This window comes from Perognathus longimembris, chromosome 4, assembly GCF_023159225.1.
Source record: "Perognathus longimembris pacificus isolate PPM17 chromosome 4, ASM2315922v1, whole genome shotgun sequence".
NCBI classification, from domain to species: domain Eukaryota; kingdom Metazoa; phylum Chordata; class Mammalia; order Rodentia; family Heteromyidae; genus Perognathus; species Perognathus longimembris.
Genome location: NC_063164.1, coordinates 27358638 through 27379036, shown reverse-complemented (window position 1 = coordinate 27379036; position 20399 = coordinate 27358638). Strand labels below are relative to the sequence as shown.

General features: G+C 40.3%; 1 protein-coding gene across 2 annotated transcripts in view; it reads left to right on the top strand.

Moving 5' to 3' along the window:
• The first annotated feature begins 19764 nt into the window (after window positions 1-19764).
• Cd28 (CD28 molecule) overlaps window positions 19765-20399 on the top strand; it is a 43720-nt gene continuing 43085 nt past the window's right edge. For both annotated transcript variants that reach the window (XR_007210729.1, XM_048344906.1), the window contains exon 1: window positions 19765-19887. Coding sequence is in view for 1 of the 2 variants with exons in the window: in XM_048344906.1 (XP_048200863.1) it covers window positions 19830-19887 (58 nt within the window). In the remaining variant the exon portion in view is untranslated. The remainder of the gene's footprint in view (window positions 19888-20399) is intronic.

Below are 20399 nucleotides of genomic sequence, written 5' to 3'. Positions count from 1 at the left end.
ATGGTTGGAGGGAAACAATGAAAAAGTCTCAAAAGGTAGAGTGTCATTCAATTTAGGAAATGGTAAGTCAGTAAGGGACAGTGGTGCTGAGGAGAAAATCCATGTGTTCTTATAATTGGGAAAAGTGCAGTGGGAGATGGGGGTCCATCTGAGTGTTGAAGATCAGATTAGGATAGATGGAGAGGACAAGGGATGGTGTTTCTGGTCATGGATCATTGAACAGAGCTAAGGTCAAAGGGCAAGAAGAAGCGTGGCATGGGTCTACTCATGTCAGTGAGCAGATGGAGCAGGCAGATTAAGATTGTGCAAGATTTGGAATGTTGGACTGAAGATGCTTCTGGTTTTGATTTTTAAAAAAAATTTCCTCTGTAGGAAAGTAATTATTGTTTTTTTTAAAAAAGAGTTTCCCTAATGGGCTAATCTTTACTGACATTATCTTTTAAGTCAGAATCTATTCTTGTGTGAAGTTTTATGCTGTGAGAAATTGCCTGTATTTGTCAACATACATAAATAGTCAAGCACATTAGAATATGGAAAGGATGGTGGAAATAGATTAGAAAGAAAACGAGAACAGCGTCTGTACACAACGACATCTAGCAGCTGTGTTCTCAGAAGCTTGAGTCTGGTAAACCTCATTTCCTTTATCTTTGAACATTGATCTTGGAGCTCTTCATCTTAGAATACCACCCCTTCATATTTGTGATTTTTTTCTCATAGAACTAAGTAAACTGAGTTAATTCTGTCACTTCCACTTCCTTTTGACTTTCAACTATTTGTTTATTTGAGAAAAAATACTGAATGATTACAAGGACCTGATACAGGATGTTTTGGTCAGGGTCTTCTATTTCTTTAATGAGAACAACATGTAAATGTCAAGCTATTAGAAGGCTGCTAGGCAAAGGTAATCAGAACAAGGATTATGTTTTTTGATGAGACTGCGTATTGACATCAGTATATGAATGGCCAATGTCTTCAGTTCCAAAAAAGTTGCCTTTACTTTTGACTTCTTATTTCAATCAAGGTCCCAGTGGGCAAACAAACAAACAAACAAACAAAAAGTTTCCTTGAAATGACTGTGATTACAGGTACACACTTCCATACCCAATCTCCCCTCCACTTCCCTTCCCTTCTCCTTTCTCTTCCTCTTCCCCTTCTCTTCCCCCTACTCCTCTCTTCCTCTCTTCTCTCTTCTCTTTCTAGATGAATCCCAGGGCTTAGTACATGCTAAGCAAGCTATGTCCCCCTGAACTATACGCTGCCCCCCCACCTCCAAATGTGCTTTTCATTTATACTGAAATAATTCACAGCCACTATATGCCAGACACTGTTATTAATTTGGTTTCACTGAGGAAGAAACTGAGGTGTGGCAAGGTTAAGAGATTGCTAAGTCACAGAAACTAGTTAGCGACAGAGCTAGTATTCAAATCCCAGGCCAGTGCTGGCGACAGGCCTGTGAACAAATAGTTACAGTGTGATAAATGAGGTAAGTGTGAATGGAAGGCTTGTACAAGGGTGAGCAGAGGAAGGAGTGACTAAACAGGTCGTTGTGGAGGACATTTGTGCAATTTCCCTTGCCCACTGCCAGCAATGAGCACTGCAGATCTTTTTAGGGCTTGCTTCATTAATATTATGCATGTATTCAGATATAGAGGTCACCTCACGTTGCCCTGCTGTCCCTCTAAACATAACAACACTTAAAATAATTTCTCCCTGACATCCTGGACCTCCTCCAGGAGTTTTGTTCCAGTTTTTTTGGATAAGGCAGAAACAGGAAGAGGATGTGCTAATGTTCCCTGACCAGAGGCCTAGGTTGGAATACGGTTGAGTTTTGTAACTAAAAATCATTGTTAAGATTCTATTGTCCTATAGTATGGATGTATGCCAACTATGTTTTGTATCAGCCATAATAAACATACTATATATAATTATGAACATCAGCTGTGAGATTGGTTCAATCTTAACATCTCTATAGTTTGTATGTCTTTGTCAAAAGAAGATGATTTTGTTTCTTTACAAAAATTTCTCACTTCAAACACTTTTATTAAGTTATGATAGCAACAAAGTAGTAATATATTTCCATTTTGGCTAAGAACAGAAAAACAGATTTACTTGTCTGTTTTATTCTGTGAGGAGAGAAGTATTTCAATTTGGCCCCCTTCACTAATTCACCTCTTTAGGATATTGAACATACATATATTTGGTTCTTGGTAAGTATCATTAGATATTTTTTTGGCCATATTGGACACTGTAAGCAGGTGTTGTCTGTTTGCTGCCAAGTGGTGACCTATTCATGCCAGGATGTTAAGTACATCCTGTAGTTTTATGTAAACACCAGGTGGGTTTCTAATCCATTCAACATAAAGCCCCTTGCTCATTCCTCCTTAGTGAATGAAAATCAAAGGGAAGTCCCTGCTCAGCAATTCTCTCCACTTTCAGGAGTCAGTGAATCTCATTCCAAAATGACTGAAGAGGAGGGCTGGATCACTTATTTCCGAGCCTCTTCCATACATACCCTATTTCTTGGAATGACCTAAGAAATTCTCAAGGAAATCCCAAGTTAATATGTAGCCCCATTCTTTTACTATTATCTTTATTAATTTTTCAGTTTCAGGGTTGAAGAAATCCCCCTTTGCTCCAAAGATGAAAGTACCTAGGAGTTCAAGTCCCTGACTCATTTCTAGACCAGTCTCTTATTTAGAATGGGATATACAAAGACAAACAGGCAGACACTGGTGGCTCACGCCTGTAATCCTAGCTACTCAGGAGGTTGAGGTCTGAGGACCTTTATCCAAAGGCAGCCTGGGCAAGAAAGTCTATGAAACTCTTATCTCTAATTAACCACCAGAAAACTGGAAGTGGAGCCATAACTCAGAGTGGTTGAGTGTTAGCCTAGAGCAAAAAAGCTCAGGGACAGCACCCAGGCTCTGAATTCAAGTCCCAGGACTAGAAAAAAAAAAAAAAAAAAGTGAAACCAGGCGATCCTTGCAACGCTGAGAGAGGTAGAGTCTCTGGTCTGCAGGACCAGATGGCCACACCATCACTGGGAGTGGGAGGGTTCCCAGGGAGAAGGACAGCCTTGTTTCCTGACCTGGCCACATACTATTACATAGCAGTGCACAGGCATGGTAGCTATACTCTTAGGACCTTTTCATTCCTTAAGCCTATAAGGTTCTTATACTGACACAGGTGGTCTGATAAGTGGGGTAATTCTGGAGGGCTGAACACCATATAGCTTTGCAAGGAAACAGGCTATGTCTTCTAATGACTTGTCCATCATTCAAAGGAGAAATATGGAAGTTGACAACTGTGGCAAGTTACTAGTTGTCCCTTAGTATTGATTATCTTTATTTAGGTAGCCATGTTCTGCATATCTAAATTTTGGATGGTGGGGATATAAGTGGAAGTGATGCCATTTCTGGGTTGTGCCATGAAAGGGAAGGGCAGTCATGTGGGAGCTGGGCCCATGAGCATCTAAGGATGGTAGAGTGACATGTCAGAAGGGACTTGAGTTCTTGATGCTCTTGCAGATGAATGAGCTCTGGACTGGCTGAATCTTATCTGCACTGCTGAATGAGATAGAAAGAACATCTGTTGTGTTGAAACTCCTGTCATTTGGGGTTAAGACTGTTGAGTGAGATGCTGTCTTGCCAGAAAATGTTCCCAATCAGTGACTTAAGGGCTCCATACAGTTAGTTCTAGTTGAGAACATGGCCCCAATACTCAGACTCTATTTTCAGCAGGTAACCTTTCTTCTCTCAGATGTAGTTTGGTGGGACTATCTGTGGCTTCTTCTTTGAGTACTGCCTTTAAGGAATTCCACAGAGAAAGGAAGTGCTGTGATATTAGGCCCCAGTGAGTAGACAAGGAAGGTCTATATTTCCCATTCAAATTCACAACTCCTGCTCCCAACTGTCACTTCTTTCAATATTGCTGTATTTCTCCAGCATGTCCCAAGATTGATATCTGGAAAAGCAGAAGCCATTTCTCAGACATGACTACTGTGTTTAAATCTGTTGCTAGGACATCTGTGGAATTTCCATCTTCCATATTCTATCTTAGGAAAGAAATATAATTTTTCCTTGATGCTACATTCTTCTGTAGCCAGAAATACAAGGAAACCACTGTTTGTGGTGGCACGCTGGCAGAACTCTTAAGTGTGGCCTGGATCTGGGAACCCACAATCCAAGAATAAGGCACCATTTACGTACAAGATTGTTGAATTTGGATAGAAACAAGGTTCAGCTAGGCTTGTGAAGCCACTGACTTACAGGGTCAAAAAGAGCTTATTTTTCAAGCAAGTGTGTTTCACTGTTTACGGGCGACTACCAAAATAATTATTTCCTGTGTGGGTCAGTAGGAGTGAGGTAATCCCTAAGAAAAATGTTCCATTGTGCTTATTGGACTGGGTGGTGCCTAACTCCAGACATTCCCTTAAAGCAACAGCAGTTGTGATGAATGTAAAGTCCAGTCCAGTTTATATGCCCTCAGGAGGGAGACTCATTTTTCTACCTGATACTTTTACTTTTTGTTCTGAGAGACAGCAAGTGTGAAGGTGCATATATATTCACAGCAACTCTTCTTTGGGTGCACCTTCACAATATATTGGTACATCTACATAGGATATAGATTTTTTGGGTTTTTTAGGTTTTTTTTTCTGAATACTTATTTATTGTCAAAGTGATGTACAGAGGGGTTACAGTTTCATAGTAAGGCAGTGGGTACATTTCTCGTACAATTTGTTACCTCCTCCCTCATTTACCCCCTCCCTTCCCCCTTCCCCTCTCCTCCCAAGATGTTTTAGATAGACAGTTTTATGTGAACCCAGAGAATAGGCTCTGTTTCCAGCAATATAAAAGTAGACACTTCACTGAACTAAGTGGGTCTTGCCTACAATCCTATTTGGGATGCAAATATTGGAAGCATTGTGGTCAGAAGTCAGCTGGGCAAATAGTGGGATCCCATCCATCTAAGCCAAGAAGGTGGATGAGGTTTAAGCATGACTATTATCCCAGCGATATAGAAAGGCTTTGGTATGAAGCTCACAATCCAAGGTGGGTCCTAGGCAAAATAAGCAAGAACTGATCTGAAACACAACGTAAGACAAAAACAAAAAACAAAAAAACAAAAAAACCCCAAATTCCAAAACCAAAAACTGGAGGTGTGGCTCCAGTAGTGGAGTATTTGCTTAGTAAGCATAGGCATTGAGTTCAAATCCCAGTACTGACAAAAAAAAAGAAAGAAAAAGTAGGAACTTACTTTGTCTGTCTTAAAAGTATGCTTTATTTTCTTCCCACCCCATAGGAATGGACCTATCACTAAGTGCACTTCTCATTAATCATTTGTTGAACATGAATGGCCTACAAAGGAAGTGAATTCCAGGGAGGAGACTTTCTCAAAAGTGGCCTTCCCTGTTATTGTGACATTGAGATGAGAGAACATACTGGAAACAGCATCCAGTAAGCCAGGATCGGATCACTCTTCAGTCCAGAGACCAGGTAACAGTGTGCTTCCTAGCCCTATGCTTTCTGTCACCATCCTTAAAGAAGTAGGCCCAGGATTATCCATGCCAGATCAAGCAAGGCTAGATGGCTTACCACCCCGATCCACACAGTAGAAGGATGTATTTTGATCTACATTGTCTGACACTCTTCACCCTGCTTACCTTCCATGACTGACCTGGTATAGGAGCTTAGAGAGTACAATATGGATCATACAGCTGCAAATTACAGTGGGGAAGGTTCTTTGTTGATTACTCCATTGACCACATGGTTGTTTAGTACCTGTTCTGCCCCTGGCATGTATTGGTACTAGTGTGCAGCGGCGAGCAAACCAGACATGCTCCCTGCTTTAGATTATTTGTTTTGTTTTTGTTGCCAGTCCTGGGCCTTGGACTCAGGGCCTGAGCACTGTCCCTGGTTTCTTTCTGCTCAAGGCTAGCACTCTACCACTTGAGCCACAGAACCACTTCTGGCCTTTTCTGTATATGTGGTGCTGAGGAATCAAACCCAGGGCTTCATGTATACGAGGCAAGCACTCTTGCCACTAGGCCATATTCCCAGCCCCATGCTCCTTGCTTTAAAAGAAATAAGTCTATAATAAATAAGGCAGAAAAAACACAAATATGTAAAAGAATGACAGATTGTAGGCATTTGTGAAAAATAGACTATCAAGATAGGATGTTCATAAGGTGGCCACAAATGTCAGAAGACATTACATTTTGAGAAGGGAATATAACTAAGTCCTGTTCCCTGCCCCCACCCCACCCCCCAGGGGGCTGAACTTGAACCACAGTCCTCCTAAGTTCTCCTGATCCTTGCCTTCCTAATAATGGGATTACAAGCTTAAATCACTATACCTGGCCAAGATCATTAGTGTTAAAAAAAATTAAACATTGAATTTCAGGCTAGGCACTGGTGGCTCATGTCTGTAACACTAACTACTCAGGAGGCTGAGATCTGAGGATCTCAATTCAAAGCCCACCCTGGCAGGAAAGTCCATGAAACTCTTATCCCGAATAAACTACGGAAAGGCCAGACGTGGAGCTGTGGCTCAAGTGGTAGAATGCTAGCCTTGAGCAAAAGGAGCTCAGGGATAGCTTGTAGGCTTTGAGTTCAAGCCCCAGGACCAGCACACATGTGCGTGCGTTCACACAATGTGTGCACACGCATGCACACACACACACACACTGCATTTTAGTACATTAGTACTTTAGTTTTATTTTTCAGTCCTGTATATTTTATTTTATGTATTTCAAAAAAGTAATTGAGAAGGGTTTTTTTTAGGCTTCTAGACTAATGAAGGGTCCCTGACACAATAAGAATTTATTGGACTCAGGCTTGGATGTAATAAGAATGTTGAGTTCAAAATGCCCACTTTTATATCCACATGTGTAGGAGACATTTTTGCTTTCTGACTGAGGAGAAAAAGGGAAGAGACAAGAAGTCCTTGCTAACCTCTTGTATGAGTGGGTAGAGCATACACATACATTTCTGTCCAGCTTGTAGACCATTTCAGAGATGTAATTTCCAAGACAGTGATTGATTTAGAGACCAGACTGTGCCCACAATTTTGGGTTCAGAGTATGTATTTCCTCAAATGTCCCTTACGTAGAGGTCTGAGAAAAGTACAAATAGCATTTTCTCTAAATTCTGACCCCCAGAATCTATGCAAAGTCCATTTAGCCAGGCAGAGCCCTCTCTATTCCTTTGGCCTGTTGCCTCAGAGACGACCCATCTCCAAGCGTGGTACAATTAAATCATTAGCGAGTCTGCCACTTCCCACTGCTTAGCCACTTTCAGATGCTATTTTTAGGAGGTCTGAACATCTCAGCATAGGCATAGCAGCAGTAGCCAGCCCTGAGAAGTCAGCCTGGTTTCCTTAAGGGCTAGGTGGCACCTGAAGATAAGTACGACAACCTTTACTCCCTCTGTGGAATTTCAAATGCTTCTATTTCTGCATCTTGGAGGAGGGAGAGGAGAGGGAAGAGGAGGTGTTTGTTCATTGCTTCAGAGATGTTGGAACTGGAACTTCAAGCTTAAGAGGAAATTCCCTCACCCCCACCCTCCATCACACGAATGACCGTTTTTGGTAATACTTCTTCCACTGTTTCAGGCAGTCTAATCTATTCTGAAGCTATAGTTTAATGGTAAAGAGCAAGACCTCAGTGGGACTTCATCAACTTCTTCAAGATCATAATCTCAGAGCTAGAAGAAGTGTTTTGAGTGTTTGAGGTTTTTTCCTGCTACTTAATTGGCCTTCTCATCCATAAAATGGTCTAATAACAAGCCCCTAAACAAGGTTCCAGTAAGATAACATATGCCAAATAGGTTAACATAACATATGAGATAATTGGAAAGTCCTTGATTAATGCTACTTAATACATAACAGCTATAGCTTCTGTTTTCCTGTTTCAGTTTTTTCCTGTTTAGGGAATACTACATGATTATCTTCTGATCCAGGCTCTGGGCCTCATTGTAGTTTAGTGATACTGACTCTGTCCTGAACGCAGAGCCTGTGGTTCGTAGCGATGCCCTGGGTTGGTGGGTAAGCTTGTTAAATTCCGAGGTGCATGTTGTGGCCAAAGAACCAAGTTCTTAGGTAATTTCTCTGTCAACCTGATTCCTTTGTCTTCCTTACTTTCTCTTACTTGATTTAGAAATGAATTAGCAAGTAGTTGATGGTAATTTATTAGCCTCCTCAAACCCAAACAATGGAAAAATGCTGAGACTGAAGGGTCAAGTGGGGAGAAGCAGTTTGCAGTCTGATGTGAGTTCAGGCTTTATCCTCATCCTAATCTGCAAGTCCCCAGGGTGCCTTTACCTATGCTCCCCCTTCCCCTTCTCAAGCCTCAGTGAATTTCTAAGAGCTTTCAGAAATCACTTTGGATATAAAGATTTGGGCAACTGGTGGCAATCATCTGGATTTGACATGTGAGATTGCTGAGATTCAACCTAATTTTTTCTTTTTTCTTTTTGTTCCCATACTGGGGCTTGAACTCAGCCTGGGCACTATCCCTAGGGTTTATTGTGGCAGGCTGGTATTCTACCACTTGAGCTCCACTTCTGGCATGTTGGTGGTTATTTTTCCAATTAACTATCATTAAGAGTCTCATGAACTTTCCTGCTGAAGCTGGCTTCGAACTGCAACCCTCAGATCTCAGCCTCCAGTGCCTGGATGAGATCAAACTTATTTGAAATACTGGATGAAATATCCTGAAGCCTCCTACATGTGTGACAGTGCTGGAGACCTCTGTGCTGACTTGTATTGTGAACTTCTTCACTGAGCTGGCTTCCAAGAGCAAATAGTTAGTCTGGCATAAAGACTGTTCTTCATGACTAGAGGGACCGCCATCTCCCATGCCTTTCCTCAGTATCCTTTCTGTGCCAAGCCACACTGAACTCTTCATGAGTCCCTAAGCAAACCATGCAGGGTTAGGCTTTGGATAACAATGTGTACTGGGCCTGAAACTTCCTTGCTTACACATCACTGGTCTGGCTAGTTCTGTTTATCCTCCAAATCCTGCTTGCCCTGTCCTAGAGCCTTTGGCTCTGCTAAAGTAAGTAAGGGCCTTTTCCCTCGGTGGTTCTTCCAGACTTGAGTTCCCTGGGGACAAGGGACTGTCTTTGTGTCCCCTGGACATCCTCTGTGTCAGTCAATAAGTATGAGCTTGTTGGGAAAGTGAATGCATTTTCAAGATTGCTTATGGGTATCCCTACACCTGTTTATTCAGCTTAGAAGGAAATGACCTAAACAATTGCAATGTTTTTCTAGAAGACCCTAGAACAATTTGGCCTATCCAGGGTGAGTAAATGCCAGATTAAATAACAGTATGAGAAGTTAGCCCCATTAGACTCCTAAAGAAAATGAAATTTCCTGTTGCTTCTAGTCTCAGAAAGGTGAGCTATGGTGAGCTAAGGTCATTACATATTTGAACACCCTGAAATATCTCAGAAACTACATTCTGTGTGAATAGTATGGACTTTTTCTCCAGACAACTTATGAAAGATGTCATATATTCTGTGGTGTTTAGGTATTCTTAGACAAATGCTGGATTTGTCTGGCCCTTGCTTTAGGGTTAATATTTTTACCCTTGATCTTTATTCTGTACTATTAGCTATTTTGTAACATCTCAACTTCAACTTTGGGATTTTTTTTTTCTTCCAAAGTTCCTTTTTCCTGCCTGCAATACTTTTAGGAGAAAGCACACAGATCTTTAATTTTATAATCTGTGTCTAAAGGAGTTTAGTGAAAGCTCTGTGTGTGTGTATGTGTGTGTGTGTGTGTGTGTGTGTGTGTGTGTGTGTGTTGGTTAAGATATGTAAAGATAGTCACTTAGATACAAAGAAGAATTCTATCTTTTCTAAAACCTAAAGGAAAAAAGCATTACACTTTGAGATGTCTTTAGTTTTGTATATGGCACATAGCAAGTTCTTAAAGACTTTAGCCATAGTTATTGTTTTGAGTACTAATATCATCATTGTTGTTGTCATTACTGGGATTTGGGTTCAGGGTCTTGTGCTTGCTTAGCTTGCTTGCTCAAGTGGTGCTCTACTACTTGAGCCATGCCTACAAGCTCTGCTTGTTACTGGTTATTTTATTTTATTTTGGTGCCATTCCTGGGGGCTTGAACTCAGGGCTTGAGCACTGTCCCTGGCTTCTTTTTGCTGAAGGCTAGCACTCTACCACTTGAGTCACAGCACCACTTCTAGCTTTTGCTGTTTATGTGGTGCTGAGGAATTGAACCCAGGACTTCATGCATGCTAGGCAAGCACTCTACCACTAAGCCATATTCCCAGACCCTGTTGCTGGTTATTTTGAGAGATGGAGTCTATTGGACTTTCTTCCCTGGGCTGGCCTTAAACTGCCATTCTTTGGATCTCAGATTCCTTAAGAGCTAGGATTACAGACATGAGCCACTGATACTCAGCTGATTACTCTTATCCTTTGCAATAATAGAACCCAGCACTTGAAAGCAGGTACTTCTTTTACCAAAGCAAGTATTTGGAGCAGTAATATACTCTTCTGTCCCTACATTCCCCATAGGAGGTCATGATTATATATATTAGTTGGAGTTCATCCAAGCTACTTTTGGGACAAGCAGGATAATGTATTTGGAGCAGAGGTCAACAGCTGTTACTCCTCTGTGACATTCCAGAGATGTGGACAGATGTATTTGGGTTGACCTTTCTTATTCAGCGAGTGTGGGAACTGGAGGGAGAGGATGGGGGAAGGGAGACACAGGCAGAAGGAGGAAGAGAAGCTTCCCACGGGGGACTAATAACATGAGACACCATGGCGAACAAGGCTGAATGAAGTGAGCAGTTCTATTTCCTGAAGGTGCTGTTCCGAACATGTTAGGAGATGAAGGCCTTTAAAATTGTTCCAAAAAAAGGAAACACAAGCATGGCAGTTTTCCCAAGGCTGGGGACAGCTTTCCCAAGGCTGGGACAGGATTTCAGCTCCTGAAGGGGTCAGAGGTGGCCTCCTTTCCATTCCCTGATTACAGGGTTGCAAACAGATGATCAAATCAGATTGAGTGCAAGATGTAGAATGGAATGTATTTTTTACCTTACCCTTTAAATCCCATTATATTAGTGATATTTAATTACCATTTAGATTTCTAGGGAATATCCAAGTATCCTTACTAATTCCAAGAAATTGAAAAAGTAGCCTTTGGAACATTTGTGTCATACCAGCAATCAGATGGGTGGGTCTTCAGGTAGAATAAAAGAGCCTGAATCAAACAAACAAACAAAAAAGGACTTTCTCTTTTTTTAGTTCAAAGGTATAAGACTACCCTGTCATAATGGCCCAGCTAAAGTCTGATTACTATTATCCTTTCTCCATCTTAAATGATGTCACTGTCCTCCTGCTTTATTTACTTTATCAAATGAATGAACCTTCTGTCATGAAATTTCCTAATGCTCACATTATCATTGCTTAGATCCATGAGGTATCATTCTGGCTGATAGTTCATGAATTCCTGGTCTTGATCCATTCATTCAAGATGATGTCAAGACTTTACAAGTTATGCTTCTCTTGAATGAATCTGAGTGACTATAAGGCCAGCAGGGAAGAGAGACCCACATAGTCCTGATCAAAGGAAGACTGCTAATCACATACAAAATTTGAGTGCAATCTTTATGAAGTTGCTGGCTGAAGTTCAGTTGTGCCTATCAAGACAATTCATATCACTTTAAAAGCATTGTTCCTTCCTGTCTACTGCACTTTCAATTGTGAATCAAAATTTGGACCATCTCTACCTTTCTGTGCCACTTGAATCTAGAGTTTCTTTTTTCCAATCAGATAGTTGGATTCAAATCTTGGTTTTGTTACTATATTGCTTTGAGTATGTCCTCCCCAAAGCATGTGCTGGAACCATACCTTGCTATAGTTCTTATGGGAAGTATTTTTTTTCTTCCAAAAGGCTCTTGTTCTGTAGGCTTGGTCCCCAGCTGGTGGTGCTGTGGAGTGGTGACTATGAGCCAAGAGTGGTAGTTCACACCTATAGTTCCAGCAAGCTGAAGAGGTGATTGGGTCATGGGGCTGCTAACTTCATCCATGAGTTAATCTGTTGATGAGTTGATAGTGAATGGGCTGTGAGGAGGTAGGGCCTGGTTGGAGAAGGTAGGTCACTGGGGGACTATGCCTTTGAAGGGTGGACATGGTCCCCAGCTCCTACCTTCCTTTCTTTCTCTCTGCTTCCAGACCTCCATGAAGTGAACAGCTATCACCCCCTATACACTTTCATAGTGATGTTTCTGCCTTGTCACAGGCTTAAAAAGCAATGAAGCCAGCCAACCTTGGACTGAAACCTCTGAGTTAGGCAAGGAAATCTCTCCTTTTTAAAAAATTCTACATGTCAGGTGTTTTGTCACAGTGAAAGAAGCTCAGAGACTTAGCATTTTGACAATTTGGGGAGACAGTGTTGGGGTTTAATGGGAGACTACAGTCTCCTGAATGGATTAATGTCAGTTACTAAAGATCTTGCAGCCACAATATCGATCTCTTGCCTTCTGCCATGGGATATAGCAAGTAGAAGCTTCCTTGATAGATACTGTCTGGCCCTTGGTCTTAGACTACTCTAAGATACATTAGAGGATATACCTCTGCTTCTTATAAATGACCTGGTTTATAGTATTCTGTTGCACAAAACAGGCTAAGACAGTTAATTAGTGTGTCATTGTGAGTAAATGATTTAACCTAAGTTTCTGTTTCCTTAACTATAAAATAGAGATAAAGGTAGTTCCAATATCCTAAAGTTGAAGTGAGCATTCATTCAGGTAAAGTGTGCATGAGGTTTAGCTCAGTAGCTCATAACTGGAATACAATAATAATCTTTAGCTACTGCTTTTATAATTCAGAGAGATAAACTTGTCTAAGTGGTTAAACGGTATTTATGCAGTTGTTCTGCATGATTTTTTTACATGCTGTCACTTTTTAATTCAACCCATCTACTGGATTCATAGTAATACCTCATTGTGATTTAATTTACATTTCTTTTTATTTGTTTCACATGATTTTAACCATATTTTTCATGTAATCTTTACTATAACCTCATAGATTGTTTATGCAAATATCTTTTTTTTTTTTTTTGCCAGTCCTGGGCCTTGAATTCAGGGCCTGAGCACTGTCCCTGGCTTCCTTTTGTTCAAGGCTAGCACTCTGCCACTTGAGTCACAGCGCCACTTCTGGCCATTTTCTATATATGTGATGCTGAGGAATCGAACCTAGGGTTTCATGTATAGGAGGCAAGCACTCTTGCCACTAGGCCATATTCCCAGCCCCCTACAAATACCTTTTTAAGAAAGATTCAGTGTAATTACTTAGCCAATATGGCAGTTTATTCTTATTTCCTTTATGTTTAGCATAATTTGTGTGTGTGTGTGTGTGTGTGTGTGTGTGTGTGTGTGTGTGTTGGTCCTGGGGCTTGAACTCCCAGATCATTGGAGATAAGAGTCTCATGGACTTTCCTTCACCAGGCTGACTTTGAACCATGATCTTCAGATCTCCACCTCCTATGTAGTTAGGATTATAGGCATGAGCCACTGTTGCCTAGTTGTGAATTTCTCCTTCCTTCTGTCCCTCCGTCCATCCGTCCGTCCCTCCCTCCCTTCCCTTCCCTTTTTCTCTCCTTTTGGCTTTGGTTTTGTGATGATATGCCCAGCTTTCTCAACTTTATCATTGCCTATTTTCTGAATTTTTTTAACACTAACACCTGCAATACTACTAAAAAACTCAAAGAGAGAATCTCAGGCTTAATTATTTTGCCACAATCATCATGTGAGAATTACAACCTGTATAAGGCAGAGCTTTGGGGGAAAATTAGAAACGAAAATGAAAGGCATGATTTTTGCTGGAATTTGGATCAAAGAAGATATTATCCTGGTAGATTTGCTCTGTACAAGAATAGCCACAGGGTCTCTCCTTGATAACTTACAATTTGACAACTCTAATACTTGAAGATTCTCAATGAAGCTTTGTAGATCTCACTGGTATGTTATGACCAAAGGATTGTGCATTAAGGAATCATATTATGCTAATTTCGAAGCCAGAGTTCTGCCAGTACTGGTGCTTTAAAGTAAAACACATTACTTTCCACAATCTATTCTAAGTAATCCAACCAACATTTATTCAGCTCCAATGAAAGGTGTGAAATGGAGATTAAATCTTATTTCTATCTTAAAGATGAGGGAGATTCATACACTGTGAGAAATATGAGCAACATACAGAGTGAGATACTTTCATCATTCCTTTTCACATGAGGAATAGAAGCTTTGACCTTCTTCAAGCATATAGATAGAAATTGGCCCAACTGGGATTTGATCTTCAAGGCTTGTGAATGTAGCTCCAAATCCTGTGATTTTTGCTACCAGAATTCCCAGTTAAATACCAGTTATCTTTCCTTTTCTGCATTTAACATAGTTGTCTATATTGTTGAGCTCAGTTCAGGGTAAGGGAACAGACAGTAATACAGGGCTGAAATCTTAGCTAGTACCAAGGTGCACTGTATATTATATTGGGGTATTCCTAGTGTCTTGACAAGAATGCCAGAGAGAGAAAAAGCCACAGTTGCAGCCATATTGGTTGAAGGTGGGAGGATGTCAGGAGAGCCGTGTTGGAGTGGCTTACACCTTGAGTAAATGTCTTAACGACACTATATGCTAGACACGGGGTTATGCTGTGAATGAGAGAGATGTGGACTCCATCTCCATGTTTATGGTCTGATGAGAGACAAATAATAAATAATTGCATGAACAAATCTGCAGATACTTTTTCCTCATTGCATTCTCCCATGATGTAGGAAGTGTGGTGGCGGCTATAGTGGGGAGACAAAGTTTAGATCAGTTGAAGTGGCAAGTGTGTGTGTGTGTGTGTGTGTGTGTGTGTGTGTGTGTGTGTGTGAAGGGGGTTGATAGTGATTGAAGAAAGCATGAGGAAGTTTTATTTACTCTGAACTTGGAAGGTTAAGTGTGATTTACTTAACTGATTGGAGAGAAACATCCTAGGTAACAATAAATAGAAAATGAATGCTCTGAAATTCCTTTTTACCTCTCCATATCTGCTCCTAGGCTTAGTTCCCATTATATTTGAAACATCATATAGAACTTAATCACCTGTATCATATTTTCTCCAGCAAAGCACATGGTTGGATTTGAGTATACTTGTTTGATTAAGGTACTTTGTTTAGCTATGATATAATATGGCCTCCAGTGTTAAGAACACATGTGGATTTAAAGAATATGAAATAATTCCAGAAAAATACAGGTGCATTTTTATGAAGTACAGTTTAATATGCTTTCTAGTTTTATTTGTGTCACCCTCCCTTTCCCTCAGTGATTCCTGTCACTTAACTTCTAAAAAGACATAGTTGTCTTATAACAATGGTATTAAACATTCTTACCTTTTTGTCTTTAATACTGGAAAAGGTTGACTGTAGAGAGTCAGTGTAGCACTTCAATTCTACCATTGCTTTCAGCTAGAAGTGACAAGCTTCTATTCTTGGTTCCATTACTCCTTGAGACTTCTTAACTCTAACTGAGGATCAGTTTTCTCATCTGTAAATGGAGTTAATAGCACATACAGTTGTAAATATTAAATGATGTCTGGAATATAAAGTGATTGGGAAATAGATGTTATACTTTTGGTACATAAACTTATACATACATATATATATGGATATAAAATAGCATTACAATGTAGAAGTATTTTCTCTGTGCTCTGATGGGTTTAAGGTCTCTTATTTCACCTCTGTTATTTGTACCTCTAAACAACATGTTTGAATGCCATTGAGTTTCAAGGGTAACTGTAAAATGACTAATGCAATAATCTGCTTCTTTCGTGTGACACATAGGGAGTGGAAAGCAAATGTCAAGTTGCATTTCTCTTTATTCTATCGGATGAAAACCAAAGTAGGATTGGCCAACTGGTAAAAGTGTTATTTTTATTAATTTGTGAAAGTTAGTTTATAGGGCTTCAGTTTCTGTACAATAAAGGAGGTAGACACATAACTATTTCTTTTGCTTCTAAGTTTGATTTAATTAAGCACCGTTACAACATGTATAATATCAAGTAGATGCTTCCCAGTGTTCTTTAATAAGTTATCTGTTATCAGTCATAGGAAATTGTGGGGCATTCGTTTCTACTATACACATTCTTAGTCTGTAAAACCAGTGTCAGAGCCTCTCACACTAGTTCAGGGTAGAATTCAGTGACTCTTTCATCTTAGACAAATTGTCCTTAGAGAGACATCAGGTCCTGAATAAGATATTTTGTCTAGTTTTAACTGGATGGAAGGTGAGAGCAGGAAAGCTTAGTTAAGATCTCCTGGCAATATTCTTCAGGACTACAGCACAACTATGCCACTCACCAGTAGTTTTGATGTGTGACTGAATCATTTCAAAGGGCCATTTGTTCCAAAGGCTTAAAGTTGTTTCAGTATGGGAAGATTACAAAGATTGCTTGTGAGAAAATTGCCATGTAAATAAAAAAAATAGCCTACCAGAGACGAACTACTTTTGATCTCTCACTTACAAGACCAGGAGGGAGGGAAATGAAAATTGCCTCCACCTATAGTTAGGTCATCAAGGATGTTCACTATAACATTTTAAAAAGGGACAAAAAAGCAACAGCACTGGAGGATAATAGGAAAGAGTGTCAGTGAGAAATGATGTTTATAAAAATATTTAAGCTTCAAGAGATTGGAATGGCAAAGAAGTTTTGGAGAAGACTGCAAAAGTAAAGGGAAAAAAATCTCAAAGTTAATGAATGCTAGTACATCTATCTTAAAAGCTGCTGCATAGCTAGGGAAATAATAAACAAGGTAAAGAGACCTATGCAATTGGAGACTATACATCTGTCAAGTTATGGATATCCAGAATATGCAAGGAACCCTAGGATCTCAATGAAGAAAAGAAAAACAAATGACCCAGTTAAAAATGGGTAGTAGATTTTAATAGAAATGTCCCCAAAGAAGACATAACAAGTAGGAAACAAATATGTGAAAAGTGCTCAACACCACAAATTGTCAGGGAAAAGCAAACCAAAGCCAGACTGAGATAGCACATCACTATAGTAAGAAGGACCATTGTTAGAATAAGAAGTATTATTGTCAGAAACAAAAGATAACAGTGGCTGGTGAGGGTTTGAGAAAAGAGAATCTTGTACACTATTTGTGGGCATGGGAATTGTAGTAGCATAGCTATTATGAAAAATAGTGTGGAGGGTCTTCAACCCATTAAAAACTGGACCACCATATGATTTTGTAATCTCAACACTGAGTATATATCCAAAGAAAATAAAATGAGTATGTTGAAGATACATCTGTTCTCCATGTTCAAGTGTAGCACCATTCACAGTAGCTATGAAATGGAAACCACTTATAGTTCATCAGCTGGTGAATAGAGAAAGAAAACTTGGTATAAATATATTCAACAATTAAAATAAAATAAAATTCTGTCATTCATGATGATATGGGTAGAACTAGAGATCACTAAGTGAAGTAAACCAGGCTTAGAAAAACAGATACCAACTGGGAATATGGCCTAGTGGTAAATTGCTCGCCTCATATACATGAAGCCCTGGGTTCAATTCCTCAGCATCACATATACAGAAAAAGCTGGAAGTGGCGTTGTGGCTCAAGTAGCAGAGTTCTAGCCTTGAGCATAAAGAAGCCAGGGACAGTGCTCAGGCCCTGAGTTTAAGCCCCAGGACTGGCAAAAAGAAATAAAACAAAACAAAGCAAAACAAGAAAAACAGATACCATATGATCTTTATGTATTCATAAGTGAAATATAAAAATATTGGTTACATTAAAGTAGAACTGGCATGATGAGACACATCCATAATCTTCGAATTTAGAATGCTGAGGTAGAATAATGAGTTTGAGACTAGCATAAAATACATAGCAAGATCCGGCCTCAAAAATGAAATAATCAAATAAACAAATAAGCAAACAAACACAAACCTGTTGATTCCCTTTGTTTTATTGCCTTTTATATAACTTTGTGTGATTTCTTGAGAGACAGAGACAGTAAAAGGTATCACGGAACTTTGGCTGCTATTCTGTCTTCTTAAGGGCATTAGATATGTTTATTGTTGTTGTTGGTGGTGGAGGTCATGGGGCTTGAACTCAGAACCTGGGCATTGACCTTGAACTTTTTTGCTCAAGGTTAGTGCTCAACCAGCTTCACTTCTGGTTTTCAGTGGTTAATTGGACTTTCCTTTCAGGGTTGACTTCAAACCATGATCCTCAGATCTGAGCCTCCTGAGTATTTAGTATTATAGGCATGGGCCATGAGCACCCGGCAGTTTTTTTTTTTAATTATATATAACTTAATTTTTTGTTGCCAGACAAGAGGGGTGACCAATAATTATTGTAAGTCAACTATATTTTCACGTTAATTATCTTGCTGAAAGATCAATTGGCTCAATGTGGGTGCCTGGCACATAATATCTATAGACTATCTGAAAAGGTCAGAGGTTTTACTACTGTGGATACTCAGCCATAGGCTTGCCTTTCAAGTTTTTTTTTTTGTTTTGTTTTTTTGTTTTTTTTTGGCCAGTCCTGGGCCTTGGACTCAGGGCCTGAGCACCTTCCCTGGCTTCTTCCCACTCAAGGCTAGCACTCTGCCACCTGAGCCACAGCGCCCCTTCTGGCCGTTTTCCATATATGTGGTGCTGGGGAATCGAACCCAGAGCTTCATGTGTAGGAGGCAAGCACTCTTGCCACTGGGCCATATTCCCGGCCCGCCTTTCAAGGTTTTTTTTGTGTGTGTGTGGCCAGTCCTGGGGCTTGGACTCAGGGCCTGAGCACTGTCCCTGGCTTCTTCCCGCTCAAGGCTAGCACTCTGCCACTTGAGCCACAGCGCCGCTTCTGGCCGTTTTCTGTATATGTGGTGCTGGGGAATTGAACCCAGGGCCTCATGAATACGAGGCAGGCACTCTAGCCACTAGGCCATATCCCCAGCCACCGCCTTTCAAGTTTTTGACCTTTTCTTTGCTTAGGGAAATTCCTACAGACATTAAGCTGGCTGGATGCTCACCTGCGAAATGTGTTTTGCAAATTTCCCATAAGTGAGTTGGGGGGCACTTGGCATAGCCTAGGCACTGTGTATTAAATGTCTCATAGGGCTATCTCATGATCCGCCTACATAACTCCTGTTAACACTTAGCAGACAATCTCCCAATTCCTCAATATCATTCTCCCTACTTTTTAAAACATAGTTTATCCCTGTACTATGAAAATCTCTCTTTGTAAAGAAACGCTCTTCTTTCTTTACAAACACTTGCTTGTCTACTCTTTTTTTTTTTTTTTTGGCCAGTCCTGGGCCTTGAACTCAGGGCCTGAGCACTGTCCCTGGCTTCCTTTTGCTCAAGGCTAGCACTCTGCCACTTGAGCTACAGCGCCACTTCTGGCCGTTTTCTGTATATGTGGTGCTGGGGAATTGAACCCAGGGTCTCATGTATATGAGGCAAGCTCTCTTGCCACTAGGCCATATCCCCAGCCCCTTGCTTGTCTACTCTTAAGTCTCCGATGGATTTTTCTCAACAGTAGAATCCATCCCTATAGAATAACTCACAAGTCCATTCTAGAGTGACCAACACTCTTTCAGTGATAAGAAAAGACTTTCTGGTAAAAGAAGAGACAAAAGTCTAAAGTCATCAAAACAATGTAATATCCTGTGTGAAAGTCATGATGTCTTGTGGTTTGAGTGCCTTGATCATGTGCCCGAAGGGAAGTAAGTTGGAGGCTTCTGAGGCCTTGGCAGGTGTGCCTGCAGCATTGCGCACCCTGCATTCCGCTGAGAAACCTGGCCTCCTTGAGGACAATGATGCTCAGGCTGCTGCTCCTGGCTCTCAACTTCTTCCCCTCAATCCAAGTAACAGGTAAACAATGTTGATTCCCTTTTTCCTCTTAAACTTGTATTTTGTATGGTTACTTTATTTAAATTTCTTTTATAATTCATATAATGGGTGAACGTTGCATTTGAAATGTGGTTCTGTTGTAATACAGCAGCCTATTCACTTAGAAACTCACTGATTCTCAAGACTACAGCACAGCATTTGAGCAAAGCATCTTTGGAAATAAATAAGATCTTGTTCAGGTATTAGTGAATAATGTTCTAAGAATTTAAAACTCTTGTACAAGTATATATATACATATATATACACATATTAATTTAGCAATGTAAGTGTGTTAGCTCTGAGAGCTTTGAATTTGGATTGTCTGGGTTCCTACCACAACTCTTACTAATTGAGCGTAGGCTACATTTAAAACTTGCTAAACTTCTGTTTCCTTATTTGAAAAATGGGAATGAAAACAAATGCTGTTTCAAGGTCATTGTGAGGATAAAGTGAAATAATCCATGGGAAATGCTTTGTTCCTTCTATCATTGGCT